The sequence below is a fragment of the Gorilla gorilla genome, chromosome 12 (genome assembly GCF_029281585.2).
Source record: "Gorilla gorilla gorilla isolate KB3781 chromosome 12, NHGRI_mGorGor1-v2.1_pri, whole genome shotgun sequence".
Taxonomy (NCBI): Eukaryota; Metazoa; Chordata; class Mammalia; order Primates; family Hominidae; genus Gorilla; species Gorilla gorilla.
In genome coordinates this window covers 71,178,095-71,198,423 of record NC_073236.2, presented here as the reverse complement: position 1 = coordinate 71,198,423, position 20,329 = coordinate 71,178,095, and the positions used below count along the sequence as shown (strand labels likewise).

Here is a 20,329-nt window from a genome sequence, read left to right as displayed (position 1 = left end):
AAAGATATGTATTCCAAAAGTAGAGTTGTGATAAGCCTGTTTTCCATGACAGATGACATATTTGGAAGAGAGATGAAATTCATGAGCTACAACATGTTTACTTGCTTTTTTATCTTTAAAAATTTGCCTTCACAAAACAGTGTAAGAATTATTCTGAAGTAAAAACAATTATTCTCTTAAGTGTAATGCTAGGTTGATTTCTTATTGTGTTATTATTTTGCTTCCCAGTCCTACCTTTTAATCACTGGAATGTGTGCAAGTCAGTTTCCTTTTTTATACACCTAGATGATCTCAGATGTTGTATGCCATGTTAGATAATCTTACTATTATACTACATATCAATGCCTACATTTATATGGTAGTATATTGTATTTCCAAGTATTGTCTTATAGGTTGAAAGTTTTATCACTGTAGAGCAAGTATGTAAACATAAAAACTGTACGTATATGGGTATATATTTCATTTGTAGCCATTCCATCCCATGAGTAAAATGAGAAAAAAATAAGATATGGATCATATATGTAAATGTATACCATAGTAAAAATAAAGATTTCCACAGCCCTGCTAATATAGCAGGTTGGTCTTCAGAAAAGGATCTGTAATTATTAAATTTTACTTGTACTACTTATACTACAGGCATTGTTAACATTTTCTATGACTTGTTATACTTTTTAAAATCTAACAAAATTAAATTCAACATGAAAAAATGGTAATTTGAAAGAACTATTTGGTGTTTTCATTTGAAGTATCTTGCCTGATGGGAATTGAGTTGAATTTGTGGATTACTTTGACAGTGTGATCATTTTTACAATATTGATTCTACCTATCCATGAACACGGGATGTGTTTCCATTTGTTTGTGTCGTCTATGATTTCTTTCAGCAGTGTTTTGTAGTTTTCCTTGTAGAGGAAACCACCTCCTTGGTTAGGTATATTCCTAAGTTGTTTTTTTTTTTTGCAGCTATTATAATAGGGGTTGAGTTCTTGATTTGATTCTCAGCTTGATTGCTGTTGGTGTATAGAAGAGCTACTGATTTGTGTACATTGATTTTATATCCGGAAACTTTGGTGAATTCTTTTATCAGTTCTAGGAGCTTTCTGGAGGAATCTTTAGGGTTTTAGAAAAAAAAATCCTAAAATTCATATGAAACTAAAACAAGACTAAGCAAAAAGAGCAAATCTGGAGGCATCACATTACCTGATTTCAAACTATGTGATAAGGCCATAGTCACCAAAACAGCATGGTACTGGCATAAAGATAGGCACATAGACCAATGGAACAGAATAGAGAGCCCAGAAAAAAACCCCTAATACTTACAGCCAACTGATCTTCAACAAAGATGTTTATGTTTATAAAGTGGGGAAAGGATACCCTATTCAACAAATGGTGCATGAATAATTGGCAAGCCACATGTAGGAAAATGAAACTGGACCCTTATCTCTCACCTTATACAAAAATCAACTCAAGATGGATCAAGGACTTAAATCTAAGACCGGAAACTGTAAAAATTATAGAAGACAAAACTGGAAAAACCCTTCTAGACATTGGCTTAGGCAAGGATTTCATAACCAAAAACCTAAAAGCAAGTGCAATAATAACAAAGATAAATAGCTGGGCCTTAATTAAACTAAAGAGCTTTTACACAGCAAAAGCAACAGTCAGCAGAGTAAACAGACAACCCACAGAGTGGGTGAAAATCTTCACAATTTGTACATCTGACAAAGGACTAATATCCAGAATCTACAATGAATTCAAACAAATTAGCAAGAAAAAACAAACAATCCCATCAAAAAGTAGGCTAAGGACATGAATAGACAATTTTCAAAAGAGGATATATAAATGGCCAACAAACATGAAAAAATGCTCAATATCACTAGTGATCAGGGAAATGCTAATTAAAATGCTAATGATCAGGGAAATGCTAATCAAAATCCTAATCAAAACCACAATGCAGTACCACCCTGCGCCTGCAAGAATGGCCATAATCAAAAAATGAAAAAATAATAGATGTTGGTGTGGATGTGGTGAACAGGGAACACTTCTACACTGCTGGTGGGAATGTAAACTAATACAACCACTATGGAAAACAGTGTGGAGATTCCTTAAACAACTAAAAGTAGAACTATCATTTGATCCAGCAATCCCACTACTGGGTATCTACCCAGAGGAAATGAAGTCGTCATATGAAAAAGATACTTGCACGCGCATGTTTATAGCAGCACAATTTGCAATGGCAAAAACATGGAACCAACACAAATGTGCATCAATAAACGAGTGGATAAAGAGTGCAAAGAAAGTATGATGGAATACTACTCAACTGTAAGAAGGAATGAATTAATGGCACTCACAGTGACCTGGATGAGATTGGAGACTATTATTCTAAGTGAAGTATCTCAGGAATGGAAAACCAAACATGGTATGTTCTCACTCATATGTGGGAGCTAAGCTGTGAGGATGCAAAGGCATAAGAAAGAAAGATACAATGGGCTTTGGGAACTTGGGGAGAAAGTGGGAAGGGTGTGAGGGATAAAAGACCACAAATTGGGTGCAGTGTATGCTGCTCGGGTGATGGGTGCACCAAAATCTCACAAATCACCACTAAAGAACCTACTCATGTAACCAAATACCACCTGTTCCCCAATAACCTATGGAAATAAAAAAAATTTAACAAAAAAAAGTATCTTGCCTGTCAACTAATTTATTCTTTTTGTGCTGTCCACTGCTGTTTATCAGAAGACTCACTCAGTTTAATGGATTTCATTAGTTTAAGGCATTTGTCTGAATTAGAACATTGGATACTTAATGTCCAGTGATTGCTGTTCGTCCCTCTGACTCATTCAGTTCCTCTGATGAATAATAGGATTTTATGCAGTGTGTATTCCTGTTCTTACTTGTTGAATTAAGCACTTATCTTAGAATATAAACACACTGATATGAATGGAGTCTATTTTCAACCAACTTGGTGTAAGAATGTAAAGTCACAATCATGTACCTTGCCTTGGATTATAAAACCTTAGGCTACCATGTGTCATGCAGATGAAAATGTTGGTGTCTTGATGTCTTTCAGAAGCTAGTGTCCTATATTTTTAAATTATAATGTCTTCTGAGAGGGAAGGCCTTCGGAGGTGTGTCAGTTATCAACTATAAGTGCTCTCAGTGTAATACTGAATCTGCAACATGGCCTGTGTAGTGTGACAGAACACAATGTTTTACCACAAGCACAATTCCATTTTCTCAAGACATATATGTGATGGTGAGTAAATCAATAATTTTTTGTTTGCTGATCCTGATATGATCTAAAATTTTTTGCTAGTTCCTCTTTTATTTTTGAAAAGTGTTCCAAGTTGTCGTAATGTTATCTTAATTGACAGAAAGTACAATCTGTCCCTGGTATCTGCAGGGGATTGGTTCCAGGACCCCAGGGCATACCAAAATCTGGGGATGCTCAAGTCCCTTATGTACAATAGTATAGTATTTGCATATATCCTACACACATCCTTCCATGCACTTTAAATCATCTCTAGATTCCTTAAAATACCTAATAAAATGTAAATACTATGTAATTGTTATTGTACTGTACTGTTTAGGGAACTATGACAAGAAACAAAAGTCTGTACATGTTCAGTAAGGATTCAATCATTGTAGGCCTAACTACGTTTTCAATCTGCAGTTGGTTGAATCTGCAGGTGCTGAATCCAGCTATGAGGGCTGACTATATCTGCAGATGTACACTTCAAGCTGCAAGATAATGATTTTTAGAAACCACTTGACAAAAAACAAGAATGTGTGTTGTTTAGTATAAATCCAGATTATATTTCATGAAGCAAAAATAAATCTTCATAAGGAGACCTCTAGTTATCAGGTGGTTAAGATTTTCAGAATCAGTCTTGTGATGCTATCAATCTATTTGTAGTTAAGAATAGTCAAAGTTGGCTGGACGTGGTGGCTCACACCTGTAATCCCAGCACTGTGGGAGGCCGAGGTGGGTGGATCACCTGAGGTCAGGAGTTCAAGACCAGCCTGTCCAACATGGTGAAACCCCATCTCTACTAAAAACACAAAAATTAGTTGGTGTGGTGATGCAAACCTGTAGTCCCAGCTACTAGGGAGGCTGAGGAAGGAGAATCACTTGAACCCGGGAGGTGGAGGTTACAGGGAGCTGAGATTGCACCACTGCACTCCAGCCTGGGCGACAGAATGAGACTCCATCTGAAAAAAAAAAAATAGTCAAAGTTGATAGCACCTTAATCCATTTTTATAGGTTCTGCATATATAGAAAGTAATTTATCATCATTTGCCATGCTTACAGTTCTTTAATTGTACATAAGAATATGATCTTGGAAAAAAACTATCTTAAATATTAATCACTTGCTACATAGTTTTACATAAGACTCCGCTATAATTTTTTTAAACTTCATTTAGAAATTACAGTAACAACATCAATTATATTCATGTAGCTTTGACAAAATTTACTGGAATGTCTTCCGTGGTTTTGTTTTTCTTTTTCATTTAATGTGCATTAATTTTCATAATAATAAATTTGTTCTTCTTTGTTATATTTACTGTTAATTACACATATATAAAAATTTTCAGAGTTATTTTGGCATACACAGTAAATTGTAGTAATTATCAGGTAACAAAGTGAGTACTTTTTACTATTTTATGCTGGTTTACTTGTTTTTTATTTAATAAAGACCATATTTAAACATTTTCCTTTTTCTTCTAAATTTTGAAACCTAGATATTTGATAATATGGGATTTATGGTTTTGCTTCAGGTTTTAAAATACATATTGAATTTCAAAAATGCAAGATAAACCATTTTGTTTTGATAGGACAAAAATATAGTATGTTCATTTCTCCACTGGGTAAATATTGAGCATCTAAAATGTTCTAGTCACTGATCTAGGAGCTTATGTAAAACAGTTCTGTTTTTTTTCTCTTCAGCTTTTATTTTGATTTCTGGGGTACATGTGCAGGATGCACAGGTTTGTTACATAGGTAAACATTTGCCATGATGGTTTGCTGCACAGATCAACCCGTCACCTAGGTATTAAGCCCAGCATCCATTAGCTATTCTTCCTGATGCTCTCCCTCTGCCTACGCCCCCACCACCCACCACCCACCACCCACCACCGACAGGACCCAGTGTGTGTTGTTCCCCCCAGTGTGTCCATGTGTTCTCATTGTTCAGCTCCCACTTGTAAGTGAGAACATATGGTGTTTGGTTTTCAAACAGTTCTTCAGGTTCATTTACAATCATGGTGTTAAGTTAGCAAATCTTTGGAAGTAAATAAAACTGAAAACTATTATTCTGTTGTTGCTACCAGTGTCTAGTTAATCTTTAGGTACTTCTTTATGACAAAGTGATAAAGTGTTTTTAAATTAGCAGACTTAGGTTCTAGTTATGGTTATGCTAATTCTGTAGCATGACTTTGCATCAGCTAGTTGATTTTCCTGGGTTTCAGTTTCTTGTGAAAACATGAAAAATACAGAGCTGGATTGCTTGTGCTCTGGGGGGTCTCGATTCACTGTGAAGAGATCTAGAGCAGAGAGCAGTGTCTTCATATTCATAAAGTTAGCGCAGTTATGTGCCTGCTACCCTTCCTTAGCCTTCTTTTCTGTCTCCTCTTTTTCTTCCCTACTTGTAAATATTGCAGAGCCACAGGGCTCAGTTCTCAGATCTCTTCCTTTCTGTTCTTATTTCTTAGGTGAGCTAATTCAATTTAATGGTTCAGATTCATATGTTTAAATGCTTCCACTTTGTGTAATAGGTAGATCAAACTTACCACCTCTAAGTCAGAACTCTTGATTTTTATCATGAAAACAACTCTTTCCCAAGTGTTCTTTACCTCTGTAAATGACTCCACCATTCACATAGTATTCAGGTGCTTCACCAAGAAGCACCTTTGACTCTTCTCTTTCCTTCACATCATTCATTCAGTCTATCAGCAGTCCTTGCCATTCCAACCTTTAAAATATATTAGGAACCTGCTCATTTCTTAGGTCCTCTACCTTTGCCCTCTACCACCCCAGTCATAACCACCATCCTCTCTTGCCTGGAATACTGCAGTAGTTTCCCGATATCCCTGTTTTCTCTTTTGTCCTCATGTAGTTCATTCTCCTCATAGCAACTGGAGCAATTCTTTAAAGATAAGTCGTTTCATGGTATCTTCTTACTCATAACTTTCCAGTGGCTTCCTATAACAAACTGTCATGGCTTACAAGTTCTCTGACTTCATTTCCTACTATTTTCGTTTTTACTCATACCCCTTGAAGTGTATCAATCTTCATTATGTTTTTGTGTTTTACCCAATATCCTAGCTTGTTTTCACATCAGGGCCTCAGCAAATATAAAGACATTTGCTATTTCCTCTTCCTGAAGTGTTCTTCCTTCAGCTATGTGTGTGATATACCTCCTCAGAAATGCTGTCTCTGACCTCTCTACCTGTATGTTCAGTCACTCTCTATATCCTTCTCTTTATTTTTCTTCATGGCAATCACTTCCTGAAATTATAAATATATATTTGTTTCCTGTCTTATCCACCAGCATATAAACCCCATGAAAGCAGAAACTCTCTGCTTGTTTACTACTGACTGAGTCTCTGGAACCTAGAACAGTGCTTGGCATATAGTAGGTATTCAGTGAATTTTTATTGATAGGCAGTTTGAGTGAAATGGATGGCAATAGGATTGTTTTATTTATTTCTATTTAAACATTGTTTGTAGGAGCATCATCAGGAAATATTAGAAAGGGTCAAATTTTCCATTGGTTTATTATAATTATAACTTTGATTTATAACAAAGTTTTATAACAAAGATTTATAACTTTGTCATAATGGAAAAATTTATAAACTACTATGTTCCTTATAGTATTTAAATAAGCTATTACCTAAACTTTTTGTTACTTATGCACCTACATCATTAAAATCAGGATAATGTTTTTGAAAATACATATTTTAAAATACAGCAGCTCACAAAAATCTGATGTGGTTATGGTTATATAGCTTTATGTTTAGATCTCAAACTGTTAATAATTAACAATGAAAAAAACAAAAAGGACTTTGAGACCGGCTGAGTTACAGAAAATGCCATTTGAGAAAAAGGTTGATGTAAATCTTTTATGAATGAGCTCTGATTAAGTAATCCTCTTCATTGTTAGGAAAAAGATCTGGTGGAATTTGGCATTGCCATTGAAAGTTATTTCAAATGCTCATATTCCCCCAAAGAGTTGTACAGAGTTGCCATTTAGCTTTGACTTAGAGTTACATGCAAAAGGTATTTTGCCTTGTTATGAAATAACTGACTTTCGAAAATGGAATATGCATAGACAGATGTTAGAAAATATTATATAAATGTGTGAGATATGACAGGGAAAATATTCAGCAGGAATTTTATATATTATTGAAGGAAAAATTCAGCTATTTAATATTAATTGACAGTGACTTTTACCAGCACGCAGGATTTCTAGCCATTGTTGAATATCCTAAAGTAAAATTGATTTTTATGTCTATCTGAATAACTGATATCTCTAAAATGCTTAATAGCATGCAGATTTTTATACACACTACTTTAACCCTTGGAACAATCTTATGTGAGGTAGACAGTGTTATCCCTCCTTTTCAGATGAGGAAAGAGAGTTGGTTCAAAGGGGTTGCTGTAACTTGTACAACCAATAAACAGTGGAGTTTTAATTAGGCTCAGCTCTCCTGATCTTGAAATCTGAGCCCCTTTCACAACATAATGCTAGTGATCCAAAGTTTAAATTGCCAGATGAGAACAGGCCCAAGACACTGTGGCATCTACATCTTCAGCATTTGTGGAGGACTCTTGGTGTTTCTGGTTGAACTGAGTGATTGATTGACTAGAGCTAAGTGTCTTACAATGTGGAGCAGTCTGTATCTCAGGAATCTGATTGCAATAGAGTCTGATTAATATGAGTGTCATATTTTCATTGTTTCCTGAGGAAGTATTATGCGTTGTTAATGGCAGGAAATTCTGACATATTTTAGTCTTGGGTTTGTGTAAGAAGATTTAATGAATACTTTGATTATTAACTTTAAAGGTGTGAGTGCAGAGCAATTTCAGCACATTGACAGTATCTTTAACCTGATGAGAATAGCCATTCCCTGGAATATATCCCACAGAAAAACTGTTTTTCAAAGGGTAGATTTCTGAAAATCATTGGAATCTATAGATTAGGGTTTACTAAAAATAAAAAATTATAAGTGTTAGCATTAACTCGAGAAAGTTTTAGTCCAGAAATTATTAGAAACTGTTTTTTGTACTCCAACCAATGAGAATTTTAAACTTCTGGTTTGTGTTGCAAATGATGGAATCCATGTAAGTGTCCATCAGTGGATGAAGGGGTAAAGAAAATGTGGTATATATACACAATGGAATACAATTCAGCCTTAAAAAAGATGGAAATGATATCGTTTGTGATAAGGTAGATGAACCTAGAGAACCTTATGTTAAGGGAAATATGCCAGGCACAGAAAGGCAAATACCACATGGTATCACTTATATGTGGAATCTAAGAACTTCCCACTCATAGAAGCAGAACAGTGGTTACTAGAGGCTGGAAGGAGGGGTGGGTTGGAGAGGTATTGGTCAAAGGATACAAAACTCATTTTGAAAACTTATGTGTAAGCTTAATTTAAAACATGTTTTTGAAGGAAAAAGGTTGATTATATTCTAGTAGATGGACTGATCTGTGAAAAATATAATTGAAAACCAGCTGGAGAGAGATACTTTTTTAGGTGCTATGAAAGATATTAAAAAGTTTAAGAAAAATCTCATGCCCTCCAGCCGCTGATTTGACAGATGATAGAGATAATGCATACATGTGCAAGTGTGTGTTTGTATGTGTGCTGAAAATTTAGATGACAGGACAAGAAATGACATGGTAGGTACCAAGTGGTAAATATAGACAATATATTCTGGAGCTATTTCCCAGTGATTATCAAAATTACTTTCATGAAAGCGATATGATTTGAACTTAGGTAGTAGTATAGAGTTAGAAGAATATACTTGGCAAAAAAGCTATGAACAAGTTCATAAAAATGGGGAAGAATCACAAAGTACTCCCCTAGAGTAGAAACAAAAGATTGAGTTGCTAATAATTGGCACTGAGATTATGAAGGACCTTGAAGGAAAAGATAATTTAAGAATGTAGCTTTCGAAGACTCAATTTAGCATTTAAATTTTTATGTAAACCAAACATATCTAAAATTTGTTTTTGAGTGTGTGATTTTGTGTGTGATAAACTATCTTTTCTGTTTGGGCTCATTTTCTTGTTAAAGTCCATCTATTCTGTGAGTTCTGTTTACCATCAAAGAGAATAAATATCCCAACAGCAAATTTTTGAGCCTGTCATAGATATTCTTTTCTTTCATTTTCAGTGAAATAGCTGGCAAAGTTTTATCGATATTATTTCTTTTGCTTTAGGTTGGAAGTTCAGTGTCCAGTTGAAAAACACCAACTCAGCTAGTTTCTTCTGGTCTGCATTACAGTATTTTACCTGTCTTTTTATGAAAAGAGCACGTTCTAGGAAAGGATGGAAGATTCTCAAAGAAACAACTTTCCCCTTCTAAGGCAGATGAAAACCTGTACATGTACCTAACATTTTTTCCCCTTTTTAAAATATAAAATTTCACATTACATTTTCTGCTCTTCCTTTTTGGAATAATTAAATGTAACACTTCTTTCATAGTTATTTGCTCATTTATTCTGAAATGACTTGCCTTTTCCTAAGTAGGATGTGAGGTTGGTGGATGCAGATGGTGCATGCGAGTGCAACTCGGAATGTTTTCCAGGATAATAGAGAATGAGGAACTACCTTCTGAAACTTTAAGTTGAACCCCACTCCCCCACTTTGTGATACTCTGTCTTCACTTTCTCTTCTTAAAAAGTTACTCTCCTTTTTAATCTTTCTAGCCTGACAACTGATGCCAGCAGTTGTTTAATCGGTATTTGGTGCTTAAACCATACTTGAGTCTCTAACTCCTTAGGTTTCATTACTGTACTTTATTTAAAAAGCCTGACATTTAGTTACTTGAGCATTTCTAAAGCAGCTTTTGAAGTAGCAAACAATTAAGACCATATTCAACTTTTCAATGATCCTACTTAACTGTTAAGGGCAAAGCAGGAAAAGAGAACTGCTTGGTACCTGAAGCAAACATATATTAAAAGAAGGAGGAAAAGCCTTAATCTCAAATGATTATAGATAGATAATAACAGTAAGACACCCATATAGAATGTTAACACTTGAAAAATCTTGATGAAGATATATGGAATTTCAGTGTACTAGTCTTGCCTGCTTTTTAAAGTAGGTATGAAATTTTTTCAAAATAAAATTTACTGAAAATCTCAAATGACTAGTAACCATTTTTTCTAAAGTAAAGATGAAAAATATCTTTGGTATTAATGTTCCCCATTTTTATCTTTCTCCGTTCCTGATGCCCAGCATTAATTATACTTTAATAAAGACTGAATTTAATTAAGTCAGTGACCTGCACCAGCATGGTCAGTAGGAAAGATCTTCCCACAAATCATCACCATAGCTTTGTTCATTTGCAGCTGTCTTCATCACAACTAAGTTGTACAGCTTATTTTATTTTCAAGTTTAAATTTCTTTTTCATCAAAAGGTCAAATTTGGGTTAATTATGCTAAACACACAATCTTGTATAGAATCTTTTTTCCAGTTTTCAAAGCTGTTGAATTAGGACCTTAATTAACTGTGGAGTTACACTTTTGCACTGTGTTTAATGCTTGCATTGTAGGAAAAGTTACCAGAAAGAAGAGAGATTAGGGATGAGTGTCACACTGACACAAGGCCTGGCATGTAATAAGTATTCTGTGACTGTTTCTTGAGCTAATAATGAAGGGATCAAAGGCTAACATTATTTATTTACCACCTACCAAGCCCTTAGATCAAAGACTTATTTTGCATTATCTCATGAATCCTCACAACAGCTTCTTGTGAGTATGGGTTCTGTTGTTATCTCCCTTTTACATGTGGGGAAACTGAAGCTCAGACAGCGTGCAGGGAGGTGGCTGAGTCAGGATTCCAATGGGGTCTTTCTGACTATAGTCACTAACCTCATACTTTCAATCATAGCATTTCTACCTATAGAATGTTTACTTCGTTTGAGAGTCACTTCATAAGAAAGAGGGTGTTTGGTTGTGGTTTGAGAAGGATTAATTGTAATTAATTTTGGCTGAGGAGAGAGGATCACTCTTTTCTTGGTTTTTGAATTAAAACTGTTGTCCAGTATGATAGCCACTAGCCACATGTGGCTATTTACATTTAAATATGAATTAACTAAATACAATTTAAAATTCATTTTCTCAGCTTTGTTACCCATATTTCAAGTGCTCAACAGTCACATACAGTTAGTGGCTTTATTGGACAACACAGAGCAAATTTCCCTCATCGCAAAAAGTTCTGTTGGATAGCATTACAAAGATTCCAGGGTTATCAGTTGAAACTCCTGAAAGTAACACTAGTTAAAACCTATCTCGGAAAATAGATTTCATGATTGTCACAGCTCTCAAAAGCAATAACACTCTATTTTTCTTGGTATTATCAAGTAATTTAAATTTATGTATTTATAATTACTTCCTATTGCCCAACAAATTATGATGGAGGGACAGGAAATTAGGATGGGCTCAATGACCCCATACCTGCAGTCCTAGCTGTACTCAAGAGACTGAGGTGGGAGGATCACCTGAGCTCAGGAGTTTGAGGCTGCAGTGAGCTATGATTGTGCCCTGCACTCTAGCCTGGATAACAGAGTGAGACCTGTCTCTAAGACAGATGGATTGATGGATGGATGGATAGTTAGATAGACAGATAGATAGATAGATAGATAGATAGATACATACATACATACATACATACATAGATAAAAGAAGTTAATATTTGGAGCAAATATAGTAGGCAGTGCTGGAAACAAGAAGACAAATATTTTTCAAGCAGATGGTTCTGTGTTGTTAGAAATTATTTATTTTACTTTGTTTACCAATATCACAATAGTATTGAAGGCACAGAGGAAAAAATACAATATTTTTAAAGTATAATTTTTATTATGAAATATTTTAAACACTATACTTTTTTAAATGGTGAAAAAGCAGTTGGATACATTTTTTTACAATAGACTCATAAAGGAATTTATAAGTGGAAAATTTAATCACCTGATTATTTCAGAGATATTTTAAGAATGTAGTCCATAATTTTGCCTGGACGTCTGTCTTAATATGTTCGTTACCCAAGTTGGAAAGCACAAACCTGGGGGTGAACTTCATCTCCTTAGGCTCACATTGCTCATCTGTCACCTGGAGGAGGCAAGTATCTGCTCTGAGATCATTCCTAGTACATATTTACATCCTATGACTCATAGACTAGGTTCGGGGCTAGAGATCCACTTCCTGAGACTGGCCATTTTTCTCCACTGCAGTAGATGTGGAATTATAAAGTTGAATGGGAGGATTTATAGAAAAATTTAAAGTCATATTTTACCTGTTATATACTTTTTAAAAATTGCCTTACTTGCCCTATTGAAAGAAAGAAGATGAAGAACGAATGTTATTTAGCCTGAGAAAGAGAAGATTTAAGGCTTGACTTAGTTCCTGTGCCCTAAAAGATATATTATAAGGAGTATTTCCTATCTTCACAGAAGATGTTCTTATGTTTCAGTGAAGAAAGTGCTTCTTTAATGTCTACCTTGCTCCTGCCCCCAGACTCTGTCTCCTTAGGGGCAAGAATGTGTATCTGGTTAAATATTTTATCCTCAGTGCCTGCTTAGAGCCGGAATATAGTGAAACATTCAGCCAATACTTGCTGAATGAACAAATGAACATTTGTCATGTAAAAATAATCACTCCTGACACAGGTATATTCGAAAGTTGTCACCTCAGCACATATCTGTTGTTAGTGTACCCCAGCTGTGCTTTGTCAGTTCCCTAAGAAAGGGGTAGCAGTCAGTTTGGTCATGATGAATCTGTTGCCTTGGATTTTACTGCTGGGATATTTGGAGAATGTCTTGTGCATATAGGGTACCCAAACATTTGTTTAACTAACAAAATAATAGAAGGGATCGTAAGTACGTATAATCAAAAATAGATCTTCAAACACTTTTTGTTTGATTCCAGAATATGTTTTTTTTTGTTTGACTTCAGAATATGTTATCTGAATTTATCAACAAAATTAACTTTTGTGTTTTTTCATAACAAGTGATTGGTGTTCTTTTGAAAGAATACTGTTTTCTTTAGATTCAAGAAGAGCCTTAGAATTTTTTAATACTGTAGGCACATACGTACTTAATACATATTTGATATTTGTGTCATGAGTTTTGGATTCTATTTTATATTTGTATATACGTGTACATGACAGTTTAAAAATATGATATATTATGGAGATATATATTTTGTCTTTTCCCTCTTTCTAGAGTATAAGTTCTTGAGGTAAGAACTTTGTCTTCTTCATCACTCTATCTTTGCATCTAGAAATGTGCCTGGCATGGAGTAGGCACACAGGAAATATTGTAATTAAACAACAAATGCTTTTTCATAAGAGGCCTATTGGGTCCTAAGTTTATTTGTAAGTTAGTCAGTGTTCTAGTTTAGTGTAAATAGTCATCAACTTTTAGTAATTGGAAGACTAGCTCTTATTTTTGCATTCTTCTTTCAGGAAGAATCCCCAGCACAAGATAGAATATAGACATAATACGCTTGCAGGTAAGTAATTTTACTTCAGAAAATTCAAAATGAAACCTTTAAATGATTTTCCTATTAAACCTAGTTTCCAGTTATTATGAAAATATTTTAAAATCTCTGCTTCTGTGAATTTGTTGAATTGCTGATTTTAATGATTTTTCTTATATTAAAAAAAAAACACAACTGTGACCCTTTTGTATGTATAGCAAATGCTTTCCCCATTGTCCACAATATATATTTGCCTTGTATCTCTTAGGATTCTTTTGTTTGCAAGTACCTGAAAGCAAAATCTCAAACTGGCCTAAATGATAATTGACTTCTATAACTAAAACGTCCAGAGCTAGGGCTGGATTTAGATAAGCTATATTGCTTTGGCTCATTAATAATGTCAATAGTGTCCCCAAAGACCCAGTTTTTTCCTTCATTCTGTCTTTAGAGGGGTCATTATCATCCTAAGGCTGGCTCCTCTTCCAATGAGGGACTTTACGTGTCCTTATTCAGCTGGGACGATAATCACCCGTAAAGAACACAAACAACTTTGACCCTCATGATTCCTAGGAAAAATCAGAAAATTCACTTTTTATTACTGGATTAGATCACAGTCTTAACCTTGATCCAATCACCATGGCCACTGATTAGTTTGTACCGCTCCTGAAACCAGAATGGAGTCACCTTCATCAGAACCATAGCCATCTCCAATAAAAGCTAGAGCTTTGAGGAAGGGAGGAGGGGGAGAAACACCAGAGAAGCAACCATCAAATGTCCTTCTGTCCTACTTACCTCAATCTGTTTTACCTTCTGTTTGTTATGCTTCTAAACTGTATTTTTCTTCTTTAATAAAATCTGGCTTTTTCATATCATTCATGTAATACAGAGGCTGATTCAGCACATAATATTTCTGCTCACAGAATGAGAAAATAAAATGCATACTATCCAGGCTGCACTCACTTGCATTTATATGTGCATACAAACAGCTGACTTGTAATCAAGTAAGTGATGAAAGTAAATGATTTCACTATAAGGGAATTCCATTTGACATTTCTTATTGAAACACACTTTAGTGCTTTAGTACTCCAGACGTAAAAATATTCCCTTTATCTGAGCTAACATAGTATGGAGGTTACATGTTATATATTATACTTTCTTTACTGTGGTCATATCTCATGGTGTGGCAGTTATGGTAGTTTAGTAAAGTCTTCCTTTCTAGCAATAATGTAATTGTATTTGATTAAAAGTATATATTGTTGACAAATAATAGCATTGTCCCATGCAAGAGCATTTGACACATTTATATAACTTTATAGAAATAGGAAATATTTATCTAAAAACTATGACTATACATCATATAGCATAGTTAAAAATATCTGAATTTTTGTTGAAAAATTTCTTGAAATTATCGAAGTATTTTTTGAATGAAGAACATATTTTAGGACAATTAACTTTTTAAAGGAAAACTTTATTGAAAAGCATTTTTAATAGAAGTATAGATATTTTAAAGGAATAAGTTTAAGGCTATAGGTTTAGTCTTATATTTTTAATGTACTTTCCAAAGTTGCTATGTGGCAATATGGTCAGAACATCTCTTACCCTACAAAATCTAAAAATTGGGGATTTTGAGTATTTCAAATATTAAATGTTGAGGTATTGTATTTTTCTGATTTAGAGATATCTAATACAGAATTCGAACATACTTGTTTTTCTTGTATCCCAAATCATTAAAATTTAACAGTACCCCCAAATGTTAATCTCAGCTATGTATTGATTCATTTACTCACACATTCACATATTCCTTTGTTGAATGTCTTCCATGTGAGCAAAGCTACAGAGAGATGAGAGCCGGCTCGTAATTGTGGTTATGGGAACCAGCTCTGGATCTCCCCACTTGCTGTGAGATGCTCTGAAATCTCCAGGGAAAGGGAGGGAGTACTTTCTGCTGGGGATTATCAGGTAGACTTGATATGAGAATTTTAAGTAAAAGTTGGCCTTTAAGATGGTAGGATTTCAATCACCTTTGTTTCTTTGCTGTGTGGGAGGTTGGTATAGGACATCACAGGCAAAGTGAGAAATAGATCAATCAAAGACATCAAGGTAGAAGTGTTGTAGTTGGAGTTAGCAAGTGGATCGTTTTAATTGATGTGGAAAGTCTCTATAGCTACTGTGGATGATGCTGAAAGGGTGTATTGAAGCTAGATTATGGAAGCTCTCAACAGCCAGACCAAAGACATGGGCACTTTGGCAAATAGTGATGAGCCAATATTTTACCAAAATCAAGTTGGTGATAAACAGTTTGAATTAGAGAAGGGGAAGCCTGGAGATTAGTTAGGTAGAATAAAGGGTTAGAACTAGGGCGGCCATCATGAACATGGAGAGGTTGGATTGGATACAAGAGGGATTTTTGAAGGATGAATCAAGAGGATTTACCAACTAATCAGTTGGCTGTGATATGGGGATGAGGTAAATGAAGTCAGGATGACTCAGGATTATAGTACACATTATCAGGAGACTGGGGAAGACACATGATAGAGAATAGGGCGAACTGGGGAGTTTTGTTGTTTTTGCTTTCATTTAAACATGTTGAATTTGAGGTGGGGGTATCATAAGAACATATATAACAAGATAATACAATTATTAATATAGTGCCAACATTAAAATAACTACATTAAACTCTTACTCTTTAATTTCTGATTTGTAATACCCCTAAAACACTTTCATCTATAGGGTTCTTCTATACATGTAACAGTTTATATAGTGCATTCTGTTTCTTGTAGGTTGGACTCCTGTCATTTGTTACGTTTCTTGTATATATAATTGGTTTAAAATTTTATTTAAGTCTCCACACTTTTTCAAGTGCTACAATTTTTGCACAAGTTATTCAATGCAAAAGTAACCAGTACCAGGAAGATTTTGTTTTATTCTTTTTTTTTAATATATATATGTTTTTATTATACTTTAAGTTCCAGGGTACATGTGCACAGCGTGCGGGTTTGTTACATATGTATACATGTGCCATGTTGGTGTGCTGCACCCATTAACTCATCATTTACATTAGGTATATCTCCTAATGCTATCCCTCCCCCACTCCCCCGACCCCACAACAGGCCCCAGTGTGTGATGTTCCCCTTCCCATGTCCAGGTGTTCTCATTGTTCAGTTCCCACCTATAAGTGAGAACATGTGGTGTTTGGTTTTTTGTCCTTGGCGATAGTTTGCTGAGAATGTTGGTTTCCAGCTTCATCCATGTCCCTGCAAAGGACATGAACTCATCCTTTTTTATGGCTGCATAGTATTCCATGGTGTATATGTGCCACATTTTCTTAATCCAGTCTATCATTGTTGGACATTTGGGTTAGTTCCAAGTCTTTGCTATTGTGAGTAGTGCCGCAGTAAACATATACGTGTGCATGTGTCTTTATAGCAGCATGACTTATATTCCTTTGGGTATATACCCAGTAATGGGATGGCTGGGTCAAATGGTATTGCTAGTTCTAGATCCCTGAGGAATCGCCACACTGTCTTCCACAATGGTTGAACTAGTTTACAGTCCCACCAACAGTGTAAAAGTGTTCTTGTTTCTCCATATCCTCTCCAGCACCTGTTGTTTCCTGACTTTTTAATGCTTGCCATTCTAACTGGTGTGAGATGATATCTCACTGTGGTTTTGATTTGCATTTCTCTGATGGCCAGTGATGATGAGCATTTTTTCATGTGTCTGTTGGCTGCATAAATGTCTTCTTTTGAGAAGTGTCTGTTCATATCCTTCACCCACTTTTTGATGGGGTTGTTTTTTTTTCTTGTACATTTCTTTGAGTTCTTTGTAGATTCTGGATATTAGCCCTTTGTCAGATGAGTAGATTGCAAAAATTTTTTCCAATTCTATAGGTTGCCTGTTCACTCTGATGGTAGTTTCTTTTGCTGTGCAGAAGCTCTTTAGTTTAATTAGATCCCATTTGTCAATTTTGGCTTTTGTTGCCATTGCTTTTGGTGTTTTAGACATGAAGTCCTTGCTTATGCCTATGTCCTGAATGGTATTGCCTAGGTTTTCTTCTAGGGTTTTTATGGTTTTAAGTCTAACATTTAAGTCTTTAATCCATCTTGAATTAATTTTTGTATAAGGTGTAAGGAAGGGATCCAGTTTCAGCTTTCTACATATGGCTAGCCAGTTTTCCCAGCACCATTTATTAAATAGGGAATCCTTTCCCCATTTCTTGTTTTTGTCAGGTTTGTCAAAGATCAGATAGTTGTAGATGTGTGGTGTTATTTCTGAGGGCTCTTCTGTTCCATTGGTCTATATCTCTGTTTTGGTACCAGTACCATGCTGTTTTTGTTACTGTAGGCTTGTAGTATAGTTTGAAGTCAGGTAGCGTGATGCCTCCAGCTTTGTTCTTTTGGCTTGGGATTGACTTGGCAATGCAGGCTCTTTTTTGTTCCATATGAACTTTAAAGTAGTTTTTCCCAATTCTGAAGAATTGTATTCTTTTTTAGCTGCCTCACCTGTTGACAACATTTAAAGGAAATTATCATCAATATTTTATCTAATTATTGGGGTCCTCCTTTCTGGCCTCTATTATTATGTGATATGTATTATTCTAGGTGATTGATACCATTTGTGAAAGTTTAGAATGTTCCACTGATAACTACTTTAACGTTTCTCTATTTCTACAATTGTATACATGTATGTGCTTATATATACTTTTTTATTCAGAAGTTGAAACTAAAAGATCCAGAAAGAAAACTATTAAGGAGGCTTAGTGGGATTTACATGAAATTCTGTAAACTGCTGCTTAATGTGTGGAAAGCTAAGAGAATATGGAATATGAGAAAGCCTGATGCAATGGAATTATAAAAAGAAATGAACTTTATATATAATAAAGTAGATCAGAAATATACAAAATAAAATATGAATACCAACTAGTTGCTTAGTGCATTTAAAAAAAATAGTCTTTAATAGTAAAATGAAGCATTATTAAAAATGTTTGTTCTTGTAGATATAGTAAATTTTCATCTTTAGGAATATTGAGGCAAAATATTTATTTACTTAATAAAAATTAACATCCTAATTAGTGCTAAGATTTAATAGAAAGTAAAAGAAAAGAAAACATGAAGAATCATCAATGTTAAGCTATTAATCTGCTGTGAAGCACCTGTCATCTTAGATCTAACACCAAAAAACTTTGGTAAAAATCTGCAGTTTGGCTGGGTGTGGTGGCTCATGCCTATAATCCCAGCACTCTGGGAGGCCAAGGCAGGAGGATCGCTTGAGCCCAGGAGTTCATGACCAGCCTGGGCAACAGAGTGAGACCACATCTCTACAAAAAATAAAAAAAATTAACCAGTTGTGGTGATGGGCACACCTGTGTTCCCAGCTACTTGGGAGACTGAGGTGGGAGTATCACTTGAGCCCAGGATGTCAAAAATGCAGTAAGCCGTGATTGTGTCACTGCACTCTACCCTGGGCAACAGAGCAACACCCTGTCTCAACAAAACAAAACGAAACACTGCAATTTGAAAAGATTTTTCTCCATGCAAAATCAACATTTCTTCTGGCATGTATGTCACACAGTATACTCTACAGTAGTTTGAAAACTTAGTTCTTGGGATAAGAACTAATGGTGAAATTTTAAATTGTAAAAGAAATATCAGAAAAACATTTAGAATTGTCATTCTCATATTACAAATTCCTCTGCATATATAAAAAAATCAGAAATTACCACATTCTAATCCCATATAGTAAATAATATGTTGTTTTAAACATGTTAAAGAGTTTATTATTTTTTCTAAAAGTTATTTTTCATCACCATGGTAGTTCAGCATTACCCATCAGTGTTTACAAACCAGTGACAGCTTATTTCTCCAGTGCTGGCTTCAAGTAGTCAAGCTGTCAATCCCTGTCCACATTTCATTTTACTTCACTGATTTGTAGAAAAAATAAAGGTTCCTATTGTGGCCCTAAAATTAGAACTCTGGAGTTAGAAATATCTTTGTGATCATTTAATGTTTGATGTGTAGTTTAAAAATTAATTTCTGGCCAGGCACAGTGGCTCACACCTGTAATCCTAGCACTTTGGGGGGCCGAGGGGGGTGGATCACCTGAGGTCAGGAGTTCAAGACCAGCCTGACCAAAATGGTGGAACCCCATCTCTACTAAAAATACAAAAAGTAGCTGGGCGTGGTGGCGGGGGCCTGTAATCCCAGCTCCTCAGGAGGCTGAGGCAGGAGAATCATTTGAACTCAGGAGACAGAGGTTGCAGTGAGCCGAGATTGTGCCATTGCACTCCAGCCTGGACAACAAAGCGAGACCTTGTCTCAAAAAAAAAAAAAAAAATGTAATTTCCATTAGGTTAAGTGACTTGTTCGTTGTCATGAGTTCATTTATAACGCAGATAGTTGGACTTCTAACCCCTGGTCTAGTCCTCTTTCTCTTAAACTGTGCTATTTTAAAGAGTCTTTTTGTTGGGTAAGATGTGAATGCACATTATCACATAACATGTCCTAATGATATCTCAATAAGACAGTTTCCTTTCAGATTCAGAAATCACTTAACAGCTTTACAATAAAAACAGATAAAAAGCCGGAACAACTTCAGGTTCTCGTAGACAATCAAATGAGAGCAGC

At 35.2% G+C, this 20,329-nt stretch overlaps 1 protein-coding gene across 13 annotated transcripts in view; it reads left to right on the top strand.

Moving 5' to 3' along the window:
• Positions 1-20,329, top strand: part of APLF (aprataxin and PNKP like factor) — a 164,189-nt gene that overhangs the window by 84,983 nt on the left and 58,877 nt on the right. For 10 of the 13 annotated variants that reach the window (XR_010129957.1, XR_010129956.1, XM_063695832.1 and 7 more), the window contains one exon: positions 13,693-13,739. The exons of 2 other annotated variants lie outside the window; for them this stretch is intronic. Coding sequence is in view for 8 of the 11 variants with exons in the window: in XM_063695832.1 (XP_063551902.1) it covers positions 13,693-13,739 (47 nt within the window). In the remaining 3 variants the exon portion in view is untranslated. Of the gene's footprint in view, positions 1-3,067; positions 3,254-13,692; positions 13,740-20,329 lie in introns of those variants that run through there. One more of the 13 variants, XR_010129958.1, reaches the window with a different exon arrangement.